The following is a 15830-nucleotide window of genomic DNA, read 5'->3' on the forward strand; positions in this document are numbered from 1 at the left end:
TACATTTGAAGCAGCGAAACAAAAGACAAAAAACAAAAAACAGTGATAATTTTGCTTAACTACCAGATATAATGTTAGTAAAATGCCATTGTTCCCCCCAAAAAACACAATTTTTAATCAGTCTTTTGTATTAGAAACTCATTTTATCACTTACGTTTGACACCAAATCAATACATGAAATGAAGGGGATGAGGTCTACATAGAAAATCCAGTTTGCCTGAACCTTTTCCTGTGTCCTGCCTGATGTGATCAGCAGATAGTTGTGCATGAAATTTTGTTGTGCTTTCTGTATCTGTAACTGCTTTAAACAGCTTATGTGCATGAAAACAACCCGTGACTTGGAAATTACGAAAGTGAGTGTCTTTTTAAAAATGATAAGTACTTTATACCATGTATACTCCTTTTTTATTTGATATCTGTTTCATCTTTGACATGGATACATGCCTTAAGACATTATACATATTTGATGCAGCGTATTGTAAGTAATCATTACCTGTCAGAGTCCAGAGAACAAGGGTCCAGTCCTGGACCTGAGATTCACTCTGTATGTGTCCCTTAGTTCAGTCTTTTAACCTCTCTGGGCCTGAGTTTCCACATGTATGCAAATATAGAAAATGCCACTTATTATTTGCTACTCCATTACACTGTCACTATCAAATATGGACTTACATTAAACATTTCTGTTAGGATTAAGAGAGAAAGTATGACACCATGCCCCACATTCCCCACATCTGTGACTTATGTATTAATCCTACGATTTGCTGTGGGACTCTCTCAAGAAGAAAATTAGATCGTTAAAGCCCTTGATTCTACTTCAAGTTAACTTGTTCTTCTCTTCTACAACTTAGATCAAGTACAGGAAAGACTATGAAAAATCAAAGGACAAATTTACCTCAGTTGTGGATACTCCAGAACACCTGCGTACTACCAAAGTCAACAAACAAATTAGTGATGTAAGTGCAAGAAACACTGAATGGATTCTCAAAGTCAGGGAGCATTTGCAAATACGGAGAGACATTTTCGATTGTCACAACATCTGGAAGAGTCTACTGCCATTTAGTGGGAGGGAGACGGGGATGTTAAATGTCCTGGTATGCTTACAACTCTTCTTTTGTAATAAAGAATTATTTCAACTAAATCGGCAGACACACCGTTTTAGAGGCAGTGGAGCTTTTGCAGAAAGCATGAAATTACCTGTTGAGTTTATAGAATTGTCTTTCCTTTATGTACACTAAAAAAATCCAAAAAAAATTGTGTCTATGTTTTATATTACGTTGTATTATAAATTGAGATGTACCATATTGTCTCCTTCTGCTTTCACTTCTCCTTCAGATACTTTATAAATTGGAATACAACAAGGCCAAACCCAGAGGCTACACCACAATCCACGACACACCCATGTTGCTGCATGTCAGAAAGGTCAAAGATGAAGTCAGTGATGTAAGTACAAGAATGGCTTTGCAGCACCTGTTATCTTGGGCTCTTGCTAACATGATATAATAAACCCTTTTCTAGTTATCTATTCCTGTGTAGCAATCATCCTAAAATTCAGTGGCTTGAAACAAGAATCATCTTTTTTTGCTCATGATTCTGTGAACTAATTGGGCACAGATGAGTGGACCCTCTCCATCATGTGCTGTTGGCAGGCAGCTGAAGCCCAGGTGGGCCAGGACATCTAGGATGGCTCACTCACATAGCTGGCAGCTGAGGATGGCTATGGGCTAAGAGCTGAACTGTTGCATAGACAGGAACCCTTGTATGTGTCCTTTCCATGTGGTTTGTACATGTCAAAGCACAGTAGAAGGGTTCCAAGAGCCTGGGATAGAAACTTCCAGACCAGGTAAGGGCTACTCTTAGAATTGACAGAGTCACTTTCACCATATTTTGCTAGGCAAGGTGCATATCCAGATTCAAGGGATGAAGAGATAAGTGCCACCTTGGATGAACAAATGGCAAGATCACATTGCAGAGAAACATGGAGGGGGTGCCGGTAGGGGTTGTGGCATTGTTGAGGCCATTTTGAAAAACGCAGTGTGCCATAAACGCAGTGTGCTATTAATGTTCTGTAAGCTTTATCTTGACCCAGAAGAACAAGGTAACCATTAAATTCTAACACTCTGAATTTGAGGAGAAATTGTATTAATAAATTTTCAGATATGTAGCTAGATTCTGTGGTTGAAGGCTATCTCCCTTTTAGTTTAAAAAATAGATTAAAATTTTTAAAGAACTCCATGGCTATATGGGCACAAGAAAGAATAGTAAAGACAACTGTAGAATAGCTCATCCCTACCCCAAAACCTTGACTATGGCTGGTGCACAGGAATTCTTTGGTAGGTAAATAAATGTGTTCACACTGCTGACCCGGAGTTGCCGTGAAAAATGTTAATTACGTCCAGTGCACTGTTTATGAAGGCAGAAATGTATAGAACATTTTAAAAATGTTTTTTATGTGAAACTAAGTTTTGGCACTTCAAACATGAACATCACTGGTTCATAAACACCTATCAGATCCTCTGTGTGGAGCCGTCCATTCCCTCTAACTGTAGAAAAACGAAGCATTTCTGTATCCATTCCCTCAAACTTTCTGATTATAACAATAACCAGAGATATGAAAAATGTGGATTTTTCCCTAAAAATACTGATTTACTAGGTCTATGGCAAAGTGGCAGACGATCGTGATTTATATCACGAATCATATGATATAAGGGACTTCCTTAGAACAGTTTGACTTCAGGCTGAACACTAAAACCCAAAGTCCTCTGCAACAAGTAGTGGGAAGACCCCGAGGGTGTCCCAGAGCCTGGATTTAAGAGGAGCAGAAGTGGGTGAAGCTAGAAACGCCAGGCCCAGGATGGGCAAGTACCTGTTGAGCCCACAGAGTCTAAGCTTTCCCGTTCTCTCTCTCCCATCCAAACCCACACACGCCCAACTTGCTAGATGTGGCTCTGGCAATTATGGTAGTGGACAGCACCCATCAGTTCCTTCGTTTTTCAAAACCTGGTGCACAATCTTTGTCCTCAAGGGGTTCAACTTAATGGAAGAATAGACTGGTAAGCACATAATTACAACACAATGAGGTAACAGCCAGAAGTGTGGGGGCACAGAAGGAGGGCAAGACTAACAACATCTGGGTAAGCTAGTGGGGGGATTTTCTCTTCCATCAGCAGTTTTCAAGATGTGCTGAACTCAGGACTTTCTGATTTGGGGAAAGGAAAACACACATGGCCCTTTCAGCCAAGCTTAGGGGACATAAATCCTACAGTGACCCTGGTGAGCATACTCCATCTATTCTGGGGAGCTAGTTTTAAGACCTGAGACAGGAATGTGCATGGCTACATTCTTTCTTCACAACAGGTTATTCTGTCTTAAGAAGCATTATGTATTACAGTCGTGGTTTTAATTTTTTATCATTTTTTTAAAATGCTTAGGTCACCAAAAAAATTAACATTGTCACTGTGTTTCCTCCCACAGCTGAAATACAAAGAAGTTTACCAAAGAAATAAGTCCAACTGCACCATTGTGCCAGATGCTGTTCATATCAAAGCAGCCAAGGATGCGTACAAGGTCAACACCAATGTAAGTTCCAGAAACTTCCCTAAGTCTAATGAGGGATTTATCAGCTTCTGCAGGACACATGACCTCCTTTTACATCTCTTCAGGTGACTGAGCTATAATGAGTCTGGATCAAGAGTTAGGCCCCAGCAGCGTGATTAATGATGCTGGAATCTAAATGCTGCCTTTGGTTGTCACAAAGGAGACGGGGAAGAGCACAGGTGGCCTAACCCTGTACGACAGATGGCACGCCCCTCAGCCTGTGTGCTAGGTGGCTGAAGAATAGGAGATTTTATTCTGAAATAAGTGTTTCAGCATCTTTCATTCCCTCCACCCTCTGTATCCTCCTGCCTTGAATCCTAGAACCTGCTTCTTCTGGAAAACACATGCACACCCACGCATGCGTGCGCAAACACACACACACGTGCACGCACACACACACACATTTCAATTACTTGAGGCTGTCAGAGGTTGGCCTAGGCCTTTCTCCTTTTCAGATCTCCCTGCACGGACTCCTTACTTTTTTTGTGGTGGGACATCTTAAAGCCTCAACCACAGAAACATTTTTTTGTGCATTTAGAGGAGTATTGACTTTTAAAAGATATATAGATGGTTAAATAATGAAACCGTAATAACTCAATGAATGCCCACTAGTGCCAGAGGGAACATATATTTATCAGGGTCAGCGGACACCTTTAGGGGCTGGCAGGTATTGTAGGTGTCCCGAGGTTGGATTGAGCGATAGGTAGCAGGATGGGTGTGTGAAAAAGCAAATGCAGTAAAATGTACATTGTAGAATCCAGGCATGTATGGATGGGTGGGTATTCTCTCAGATTCTTGCAGCTCTGTTGTATATTTGAAAAATTTCATAATAACATGGGGGGGGAACCTCATAGAATAGCACCAAAAGCAACCCTGTCAAAAGCATGCAGATTTTATTATGTGCAAAAGGTACCTTGACTAAAAAGAAAAAGAGTGAGGAAAGAAATGTGCCTGACAGTGAGGGCTCTTCCAAGGAAAAATTAAATTATGTAGCACCTGTACCTCAGATTTGTCCCCAGGCCACCAGCTGCCGAGCTCAGGTGAAAGTCTAGCAAGTGTGCAAGTGTCTCCAAAGCCAGTCTCTGCAGATTCGAGTCCCAGCTTTGCCATTTACTAGCTGCCTCCCCTTGGGCAGGTTGTTTAGCCCTCTCCTCGGTTCTTCAGCTGTCAATTTCATGCGGTTGTTATAAAGATTAAAATGAGTTCATAGTTATGAAGCACTTAGAAGAGTGCCTGGCATGAAATAAATACTATAAGTTTAATAATTAAAAAGACAATTAAGCCTGAGTTTAGCTAGAAATTAATGGCACTTGACTCTGAAGATGATAAAGCTGCACTGGCAGATAGATTTAGGATTATTTCACCTGGAGGCCTTTAAAATTTTTAGCCCCTATTTTGAGACCAAATGGTCCCACAAGATGACCTTTTAAATGGCTGACTAGTTGCATAAATTGTACAGAAATGTTAATTGGGGCTCTCTCTTGCATAAAGAACAGTGATAATGTTGTCTGTTGAAATGCAAGAGGAGTCCCTCTGTGCCACATGCGGTTATGAATTCAGTCCACTGACCAAAATGATTGATTTCCATCTTGTTATAAACAGCTGGACTACAAGAAACTGTATGAGGCCAACAAAGCCCACTGGAGGTGGACCCCTGACCGACCAGACTTCATCCAGGCAGCCAAGTCATCCCTGCAGCAGAGCGATGTGAGATGGGAGAGAGGGTTGGGCTCTATGACATGCCTGAGGCAGAAAAAATGAAAGACTACTCATAATAGCCACTGTTGCGGGTGTCAGCCTAGTTCACTTGAGATCCAGTAAGGATGGGGGGAGGGGCAGTGTGAGGGGTGGAAGGCAAGTACAGGAAGCAGAGCCGCTGCCGTGGAGCCTGGTCTCCTGCAGGTGGGGTTGGAAACTGGGGGTGAGCAGGCTGGGAGGGCTTGGTCCTGGCCACGGGGCTGGAGAGGGGGAGCCCAGCACGCAGTGAGGGGCCAGGAAGCCTCTGCCCCCATTCCAGCAGCAAGTCGTCATAGTGCCCTTCAAAGGAGGATCCCTTACAAATTTAATCAAATGCCCGCTTCTTCCTCTGCCTTTCTTCTGTTTCAGTTTGAATATAAGCTGGACCGAGAGTTCCTCAAGGGTTGCAAGCTCTCTGTCACTGATGATAAAGACATGGTCTTGGCCCTGAGGAATTCTATAATAGAAAGTGATGTAAGTATCCGGTGCCTTCCATGATGGCTCACCTCACTCGGGGCTGTCCTCTGTGGCACAGTCTCCAGCCACACCCAAGGAACGACAGAGAAGGCTGCTGGTGTAGGAGCTCAGGCTTGAGTCCTGAAATACGACCCTGCCCCTTGAACACCAGCCACATGGCGGAGTAGGGCCACAGCAGGGGGAAACCATTAAATCCAGGTGTTCATTCTTGTTTTATACTGCACCACGAGATAATTCACACAGCAAGAATTGGGAACTGAAGTTCTGGCTGGATTCTATGCGGAAACATTCATTTTTGTGTGATCATATTCTTCCTCTGCTGCTGTTTCCTCATCTGTAAAGGAGAAACAGTAATGCCTCCCAGGCTTCAGGGGGCAGATCACATGACATATTTGAAAGTCCTTTGAACTAAGGCTAGGTGTATAAAGAAAGATTCATCATGAAATCCATTTTGATTGTTATTGAAGCCTCAACTTGCAAGAGAGAAAGAACATCTCTTTTGTACATTTTCCAAGATTTCCAAACATCGAATCTTTTATTGAGTTTAATGTTCATCCGGTGTCAGTGGTGCTGTTTTCCCAGCTCTGTCTAGTGATTTGGGGACTGAATAAATATATACAGGACACCCAGACTAACTAAAGAAATATTTTTTCACCCCTGTAGCTGAAATACAAAGAGAAACATGTCAAGGAAAGAGGAACCTGCCATGCTGTGCCTGACACTCCTCAGATCCTCCTGGCAAAGACTGTTAGCAATCTGGTGTCTGAGGTAATCCTCTAGCAACCATATGCTCTCCTTCCATCTTGGGCTAACGCCCCAAGCAGACACTCTAACAAGCTCTCTGTGGATTCCCTCAGAACAAGTACAAGGACCACGTCAAGAAGCACTTGGCCCAGGGCTCATACACAACACTGCCAGAGACCAGGGATACTATTCACGTCAAGGAAGTGACCAAGAATGTCAGTGATGTAAGTGACCAGCCCCACAACTCTTGGCACAGCAATACCACTTTACCGTAGAACCCAGGGAAATCGGCACAAGCTGCCTTTTTGCTTACAAGGGCTTTCCTTTATGTCGCTTCACCCTTACCATCGATGCCCATTTGTGAATTTTCAATTCTGCTTCAAAGGGGGACTTGATATTTATTAGGTTTCCAATTATGGCAACTAGAGAAAATGTGGGTTTTACCACAGGGCATGTTATCTGCAGGATAAGATGTTAGTAACCCAGCGTTAATAAAAGGTGGAAGCATTGCTGATTAAGAGTGGCCTCTCCTGTCATTAAACTGCTCAACAATTTTAGAGAAGTAAAATCACTACTTTGTATCTCCGTAATCTCTGCCCACCTTGTCCTTATCAGTGATGCTTTAATAATCATGGTATTATATTTTTAAAGCCCTTTATGGTTCCATGTATTTTTCCCAGATAGAAATGGCAAATGAAAGAGCTTAATTGGCTTGTAGTCAGTTCTCCAAAGATTGCTATGTGTTTCCAGTGTTGGGTTCCAGGACAGAAATGACCGGGAAGAGCTAGAATATGGATCAGAGATCCAGGTTCCACACTGAGGCCAAAATAGCAAGCCACAGATTTTCCTGGAGGTCTTCTCACAGTTCCTCAAGTAAATCAGTTCTGTTCCCAGACTCCTCTGCTCACATAAATAATTCTGTCTTTATTTAGACAAATTACAAAAAGAAGTTTGTCAAGGAGAAAGGGAAATCCAACTACTCCATCATGCTGGAGCCCCCAGAGGTGAAACATGCTATGGAAGTGGCCAAGAAGCAGAGTAATGTAAGTCCCCCTACCCCTCTATACTCTCAGGGGTTCTGTTGAGCCGGTGGATCCTAAATTGGAGCATATTGAGCTGTTTCCTGTGAGTGGTAGCCCTACTTTCTCTGTCTGGTAGTTTAAAAAATACGGTAGCTTAAAAAATTGGGTTGGTTTTAATAAAAAGTTTCCTTGTGCTTAATGAGGACTTTTTCAAAGATAGCGTATCTCCCAAGTGAGTAAACACTCTTTTTTCTCCAAACAAAGGTTGCTTACAAAAAAGATGCCAAGGAAAACCTGCATTACACCACAGTGGCCGATCGGCCGGACATCAAGAAGGCCACGCAGGCAGCCAAACAGGCCAGTGAGGTAAGGGTGTGGTTAAAATGTACCTGCTCCCCAGAGGTCACCGCCACCAAGTAGTACAAGGCACCCACCCCCTAGAATGTATTGCCCATCTTGGTTTTCTTTGATTCAGGTGGAGTACAGAGCCAAGCACCGTAAGGAAGGCAGCCATGGGTTAAGCATGCTTGGTCGCCCAGACATTGAAATGGCCAAGAAGGCAGCCAAGCTGAGCAGCCAGGTAATACAGATGGGCGAGTGGCAGCTCTCATGTGAAAAACCTGTGGGAGGAAGTTGTTCCCAGAATGAAAGTGCAATAGTAGCAACAAAAGAGATCCTCAGTCTTTGATAAAAGTGCTGAGCTTGGAAAAGTGGTATCATGAAGGCGTACCAAGGACCTTCTCTCTCCTTTCTGTCGAACATCTCAGGCCTTTCTCATTCCCCACTTTTCCACTTGTGGGTGTGTCTAGATGTTTGTGTGCTTAACTGTCTTCATGGAAGAGAAACATCGATTGTGAGGGCCTTACTGGCACCTCTCCTCAGGTAGTAAGATTACATCCCAAGGGTGGGATTCATACTTGGGTCAACTGTGGGAACTTAACAGGCACGAGTAATGACATTTGAACTTCTAGAACCCACCCGGATGCAGCCACCTTTATTCTTTCATTCAGCATCCGTATATTTCATGACTGGGCTAAGACCTAGGGGATGAACGGATGAACATAACTATTAGCTATGCTTTTCTTTACGCTTCCAAGTGTCCTATTCGGATAACAAGTTGTATGATCACTTTACATAGGACATGTTCTTTTGTATTTATATTTCGTCTGTTTCTTAGTTTTCAAAATAATTGATGTTCAGAAATAATTTGGTGTTTTGCACTTCCTGTTAGGTTAAATACCGAGAAAATTTCAACAAAGAGAAGGGCAAAACACCAAAATACAATCCAAAAGACAGCCAGCTCTACAAAGTCATGAAAGATGCTAACAATCTGGCAAGTGAGGTATGTGTGTGTGTTTTTTTAATTGTGGTAAAATATATAACATGAAATTTGCCATTTTAAATATTTTCAGATGTACAATTGACGGACGCCTATCTGGCTCAGTCAGAAAAGCATATGACTCTTGGATCTCAGGGTCATGAGTTCAAGCCCCACGCTGGGTGTAGAGATTACTTAAATGAATACACACACACACACACACACACACACACACACACACACGATGTATAATTGAGTCCATTGACTATATTCACAGTGTTGTCCACATACCACCGTTCTCTCCATCACCCCAAACAAATTCTACGACCATTAAGCAATAATTCTCCATTCCTCTCTCCCCCTAGGCCCCTGGTAATCTCTATAAATCTCTTTTCTGTCTCTATGAATTTGCCTATTAGAGAATTTTATATGAGTGGAATCATACAATATTTGTCTTTTTTTGTCTGGCTTATGTCACTTACCATGTTTTCTAGGTTCCTCCATGACATAGCATTTGTCAGAACTGAAGTTCTTCCTATGACTAAATAATAATCCCCTTGTATGTATACACCACATTTTACTTCCCCATCTGTTGATGGACGCTTGAGTTGTTGCCACTGTTTAGCTACTGTGAACTAGGGGTGTTATTTTCATCACCATCTCCAGCACTTGTTTCAGGATATGGGATATCGTAGCATGGCTTCCATTAGTACTGTTTTCCATTTCCTATTTATGTGATTTCTTTCTTTCCCCTGGACTTGCAGGTTAAATATAAGGCTGACCTGAAGAAACTTCACAAACCTGTGACTGATATGAAGGAATCTCTGATAATGAATCACGTGCTGAATACGAGTCAGCTTGCCAGTTCTGTAAGCTCAGCCATTTGCTACAGAAACAGCATGTTTCACCCATTTGTGGCTGAATTCCTTTGCTGAACTCACACACATCTTCTCTGCTCCTGAGATGCTAGCTTTAGAAAACTCTTCTGTTGTTTCAATGCATTCTTCCAAATTAAACATTATCCATTCTCCACTGACTGTAACATCTCTCAGAATATAAAAATGCTTTTATTCTTCAAGTATTTAAACTTTTATTTCCCAATTAACTAAGCCCTTCCCTCCTTCTAAGGACATGGAATTATGGTTTGGAATAATTTCTTTCACTTTTCACTTTTAAAACCTACTTTGAATAAGCCATATAACCAATGTATTTACCATCCTGTATTAACTGGCAGTACAGAATGTGGATCTTCCTCCTTTAAAAGGTTTTCGTAACCGCCCACTTACTGTTTGCTGGTTTTAATTTGGTCTTGATGCTGCTGCTGTGTAAATGTCTAACCTAAAGAGGAAAAACAGAAATGCTGAGCAGTTTTTCTCTCAATGTGCCTTTATGCCACCTTCCCCTCAGTACCAGTACAAGAAGAATTATGAGAAGAGTAAAGGCCACTACCACACAATACCAGATAATCTGGAGCAGCTTCATCTAAAGGAGGCCACAGAATTACAGAGTATAGTAAGTCAATCAAGACCGCCTTCTGTCCTGATGCTCGTTCAGCCATAGTGTCAAAAATGTTCATGGATTCCCCCTCAGAATGGTAGTTACAGTTTTAATAACCATTGCTGGAGAAAACTGCCCAATGATATAAGGGGGCTTGGAATTTAGCGGCGTTTTGAAACAAAACTTTATGTTCTAAATAAGAGCATCGACGTGTATTGGAGACACGGTGCCGGTGTATGCAATGTGTGTTATTCAGATTACTGACAGGGGCTGGAAGCATGCGTATTATGTTACAAGGGGGACAGACCCCTCACACCAACCCCACTGTGCCCTCACAAGTCTACACCCCCACTAAGGATGTAAGCCTTACAATGATGATAGAGAGCCTTGGGAGGATTTTGAGCAGAGAAGTGACCTGATCAGATATACCACCGAAATATCTGAGGGTATTTAAGAAATTGCAAAATTTGTAAAATAAAGTTTCTCAAAAGAAAGGACTCAGAGAAGAAGTTTGTTGTCACACGACTTCCTATATCACAAATTATTTAGGTTAGCATTATTTAGGTTTCTTGTTGGGCATTCACAAAGAGGGCTAAATTACTGGAATTGTCTTCGTGTCATCTGGGAAGCAGCCCGCATCCCCAGCTTTCTATTTTGAGCAAGATTGCTGAGACTGAGCATTGCCATTAAGATGCTCTGTGAACAAGGGTCTCTGTCTCTCTGACTTTCAATTTCTGAATATCTATGGGCTGCCCCCACTCCTAATCACATGTAATGAGGATGAGAACATTGTATTTGTAAAATAGCTCAGAGGGGTCTTTTGTGAAGGTCAAATTTATTAAGTCATCCAACATGTAAAGTAGTTTTCATTTCTATATGAATTTATATTGACTGCATTGAATATGTGACCAGTTATGATCGACCCAGTTATTGACATATAAATAAAGTTGTGTGTGTTAGCTATCAAATTAGGACCCCAGGTCTCTGATAAAAGTCCTTACGAAAGAAAATCTAGAGATATTTCTCAGAAATATGGTTAGATGCTATGGTTAAAATGTTCACATCTACACATACCAGATCTTGTCCAACCTTCATCTTATGGGTGGCTTTCCCCATGCATTTCCTTCCTCAACATTTCTTCTCTCAGCTGATTCTTCTGCAGTGATTCTTTCGTCTCCTTGGATTGAACATAAATCCTATTATGCCTTGCAGACAGTAATGGTATTTTCTCCCAGGCAATAACAAAAAGTACTAGATCTGAAACACTACAGGAACCTGTTTTGGGTGGCAATGAGGTGCCACTCAGGTGGACTAATGTATCAGTTACAAACTATCCCTAAACTGGCCTCTGTCTGTGAATTGATCAGAGGAGTTATATCTAATAAGGCTTTTCATCACTAGGTGAAATACAAAGAAAAGTATGAAAAGGAACGAGGAAAGCCCATGTTGGACTTTGAAACACCAACGTACATCACCGCCAAAGAGTCTCAACAGATGCAAAGTGGGGTAAGTTCTACAAAAACACACCACACAGCAAACATACATCAAGCTGTTAAAAACAAACTCTGCCCTCAAATGTGTCCAGCCTTCTGTTATCCAAAAGTTGTAGATGACGGAAATTTTACTGACATGTGGTCACTAAAATTTTTCCATCTCAGAAATCTTATGATTCGGTTATAACAAATATTCTGAATAGTAAACATTTATTGTATATGTTTTATTTCAACTCTCATTTCCATAGCCTTAGAGCATAGCAAACTACTCCTAACTCTGAAACAAATTATATTGAATGTAATATGAATTTTTCTTTGACAAATGAAGAGTTTCCCTCTGCACAGACCCACCATTGGCTTTGGATTGCTCTTGTCTTAATAGGAAACCCCAACCAAACAAAAGATTAGTAATCAAGATGTTTATCAAAACAGCAAAAGCCAAGATGCCATATTTCCTATTTTAGAAATGTAACCGGAAGCATCTAAAAAAATTGTTTTTTTTCCTTTTTAACCAATAGCAGAGAAGAATGGAATCTTATTTTGAATGTTAGGAAGTCTGTTTTCACTGGGAAACAGACTTATTTTGGATTGCATTTTACCTCTCCCCCCATGGGGCATATCTCCAACTATAAAGATAAATCGTTGTTAATAAAGTAGCATTTTACAGAGCTTTCTGGTATATAGAAGGCCAAATAATCAAAAGTTAAACATAGTTTCATATGATTAGTGAATGTGGGCAAAGGGTTTGTGGGAGTTCCTTGTACTAGTCTTGCACCTTTTCTGTAAATTTAAAATCCTATCAAAATTAAAAAGGCCAAATTTGCATTTGGTGCCCTCAGGCTCTTCTTCCTCTGCATTGTTATCTTCCCGTCACTTACTTCTAGTTCCAGAAGTAAAATCTTTTGTTGCCTGGGGAGAGATGACAATGGATTCAGAGTCTGATGGCGCTTGTGACCTTCTGCTGTCCTGCCCTATTGTGAAGCAGGGAGTGGGGCCGCCTGAGTCACAGCGTTTGACAAGTGAACAAGGAGCCCAACAGGGCTTTTCAATAGCTGAGTCTCTTTGGCTGTAGACAAAGAATTTCCAGAATAATCAGACTCATTTCAAACGTGTGACTGTTAGCAAAACTATGATCCAGTTAAAAGGCCATACATAGAAGGTCAATGTTATAATCTTTTTTTCTTCCTAGGTTTGAGAAATAAGTTGTGATAAAGATTCTTTTTTTAATTTGTGTTTCCTTCCTACTCACATTAGAAAGAATATAGGAAAGATTATGAAGAGTCCATTAAAGGCAGAAACCTGACGGGCCTGGAGGTCACGCCAGCTTTATTACATGTCAAATATGCAACCAAAATAGCCAGCGAGGTAGTGCCCGCTTGGTCTTTTCTTTCCCTGTTGATCCCAATAATTGCACTAATGACACTCATCAATGTTCCTTCTAGCAAGTTCATCACTACCTAACTTTCGCGGGTTTCCAGTTGGGTTCACATGTGTTTGGTATTACCATCTAATCTATTACCCACGTTAATACTTCTCATTTTTTAATTGAATACCTAATAAAATATGCTTACCTTAGCATCCTGTTAATGTCTAGTTTCTTATCTGATATTTAGTATTAACCGATGAAGCTTATACCCTGCCTTTATGCATATCTTTAATCACTAAACTGTAACTATCTAAAATTGGAAGGGTATTTTTTCTTTTTTTCTTTTTTTTTTTTTTTGGCTCTTTATTTAAGAGGAACAATCCAGGTTTTCTTGTCAGTGATGTTGCTTTTATTTTGTGATATAGAAAGAATACAGGAAAGATCTAGAGGAAAGCATCCGTGGGAAGGGTCTCAGTGAAATGGAAGACACACCTGACATGCTAAGAGCAAAGAACGCCACTCAAATCCTCAATGAGGTAGGCCCACAGCCAACTGCATGCATATAATTAACAGAGCATCTTCTTCCTCCAAGCCAAGTTACCCTGAAAAAGGAAGAGAGAAAAAGAGAGTTTTGAATTTCAAATTCCATATCTAACATGGTTATTAACCATTAAATAAGTGATATCTCAATTTCTGATGAGTTGATATTATAAGTTTGTATCTAGTGGCTATCATAATCTATTTACCTATTTGATAGATAAATGGATAGACAGATAGATCTATTTGATTTAACCACAATCCATTTGGTGAGCTGGTTTAAAAAAAAATTTTTTTAATGTTTATTTATTCCTGAGACACAGACAGAGCATGAGTGGGGGAGGGGCAGCGAGAGAGGGAGACACAGAATCAGAAGCAGGCTCCAGGCTCTGAGCTGTCAGCACAGAGCCTGACGCTGGGCTCGAACTCACAAACCGTGAGATCATGACCTGAGCTGAAGTCAGTTGCTCAACTGACTGAGCCACCCAGGCACCCACAGTGAGCTTGTTTAAATTAAAATACCATATTGGAGTGTTGGGCACCTAGGTTCAAAACTAGTTATGTAGCAGACCAAATTTAAAAATTTTTTTATACTTTGGTTGTCTTTTTATTTATTTAGTTTTGAGAGAGAGAGTGTGTGTGTGTGCAAGCGAGGGAGGGGTAAAGGGAGAGGGAAAGAGAGGGTCCCAAGCAGGCTCCATGCTCAGCACAGAGCCCAACATGGGGTTCGACCTCATGACTGAGATTATGACCTGAGCTGAAATCAAGAGTCCGATGCTTAACTGACTAAGCCCCCCAGGTGCCCCTGTACTTCGATTTTCTAAGTAGAGAATGCTAAAAGTGTTTAAAAGGAAGGCTTCCATGTTGATGTGAGTAGAATAGTTTCCTATTCTATTCCTGCTTCCTATTCTATTCCTATTCTGGGTTTCTGTGGTCACTATTGCCTCTGACCACATGGAATGGTGAAGGTGAACACTAGTAACAGAAATGGTATATTATGTGGATTTATTTTCATGCTATACATTTACTACCTAGTCGTGAAAGTTAGGTAACTGTTTTTTAATGCTACTACAGAAAGAATATAAGAGAGACTTGGAGCTGGAAGTCAAAGGAAGAGGTCTGAATGCCATGGCCAATGAAACTCCTGACTTCATGAGGGCCAGGAATGCTACTGATATTGCCAGTCAGGTCAGTGTCATTATTTCAGGTCAATCTTGAAAAAAAAAAAAAGTTGTGATTACAACAACACATATTGTCCTTCTATTATCTGACTTGGTCAATAACAGTCATATGTATATAGTGGCATTTTTAAACATCTGCCTGGTGGAATCCATTCTAATATAAGAATCAGAAACCCTATGCCAGGCCTGCAAAGGGGTTGTCTGTCTTTCTGAGTCTATAACCACAGAAGACATTCAGAGCAAAGGGTAGAACTTGGGGAACTTGGAGCTAGGGCAGATTCTGACATCTTGGTTATATTTGTTCATCAATTCACCCCCCATTCAGCACGAAGAATTCCTTGTTTAGACTATTTTGGGAGTTCTTTCTTTTCCTCCTTTCAAGACCTAAATTTAAACGTAGTTTTTAGACATCTCACATTGTCTTTTGCTTATTTGTCCTGCTCCCAGCTCTTCTATATGTAAACAATCCATGCCTTACTATGTGTTGATCATCTTGCTCCTTTCCCATTACTTCTTACCTCCCCAGCCCCTGTGCCAAATTACATAGTAAGTCTTTCAATAGCTAGGACTCAACCTTTCTGACTCTCTCTTTCATACAAAGCTATAAACACAATAGGAAAAAATATCGAATCTCAAATGAATGAATCCTTTTGGAAAAGAAATATTGACCACCTCGTAATGAAACAAAATCAACAAACATGTACATTGTAAACATTTACCCAATTTTGGGGTGCTCTGTTGCAGATTAAGTATAAGCAATCAGCAGAAATGGAAAAAGCCAATTTCACTTCTGTGGTTGATACTCCAGAGATCATTCATGCCCAGCAAGTCAAGAACCTTTCAAGCCAGGTAAGGACATTCATT

General features: G+C 40.9%; 1 protein-coding gene across 1 annotated transcript in view; it reads left to right on the forward strand.

Annotated features, from left to right (window-relative positions):
* The window catches only part of NEB (nebulin), a 224961-nt gene that overhangs the window by 183706 nt on the left and 25425 nt on the right, over window positions 1-15830 (forward strand). The window contains exons 137-154 of the mRNA XM_078451297.2: window positions 849-953; window positions 1333-1440; window positions 3472-3576; window positions 5197-5301; window positions 5701-5805; window positions 6472-6576; window positions 6666-6776; window positions 7485-7595; window positions 7839-7940; window positions 8050-8154; window positions 8806-8916; window positions 9657-9761; window positions 10300-10404; window positions 11791-11895; window positions 13137-13247; window positions 13674-13784; window positions 14860-14973; window positions 15711-15815. Coding sequence (XP_078307423.2) covers window positions 849-953; window positions 1333-1440; window positions 3472-3576; window positions 5197-5301; window positions 5701-5805; window positions 6472-6576; window positions 6666-6776; window positions 7485-7595; window positions 7839-7940; window positions 8050-8154; window positions 8806-8916; window positions 9657-9761; window positions 10300-10404; window positions 11791-11895; window positions 13137-13247; window positions 13674-13784; window positions 14860-14973; window positions 15711-15815 — 1929 coding nt within the window. The remainder of the gene's footprint in view (window positions 1-848; window positions 954-1332; window positions 1441-3471; window positions 3577-5196; window positions 5302-5700; window positions 5806-6471; window positions 6577-6665; window positions 6777-7484; window positions 7596-7838; window positions 7941-8049; window positions 8155-8805; window positions 8917-9656; window positions 9762-10299; window positions 10405-11790; window positions 11896-13136; window positions 13248-13673; window positions 13785-14859; window positions 14974-15710; window positions 15816-15830) is intronic.

The sequence above is a fragment of the Panthera onca genome, chromosome C1 (genome assembly GCF_046562875.1).
Source record: "Panthera onca isolate mPanOnc1 chromosome C1, mPanOnc1 haplotype 2, whole genome shotgun sequence".
Lineage (NCBI taxonomy): Eukaryota > Metazoa > Chordata > Mammalia > Carnivora > Felidae > Panthera > Panthera onca.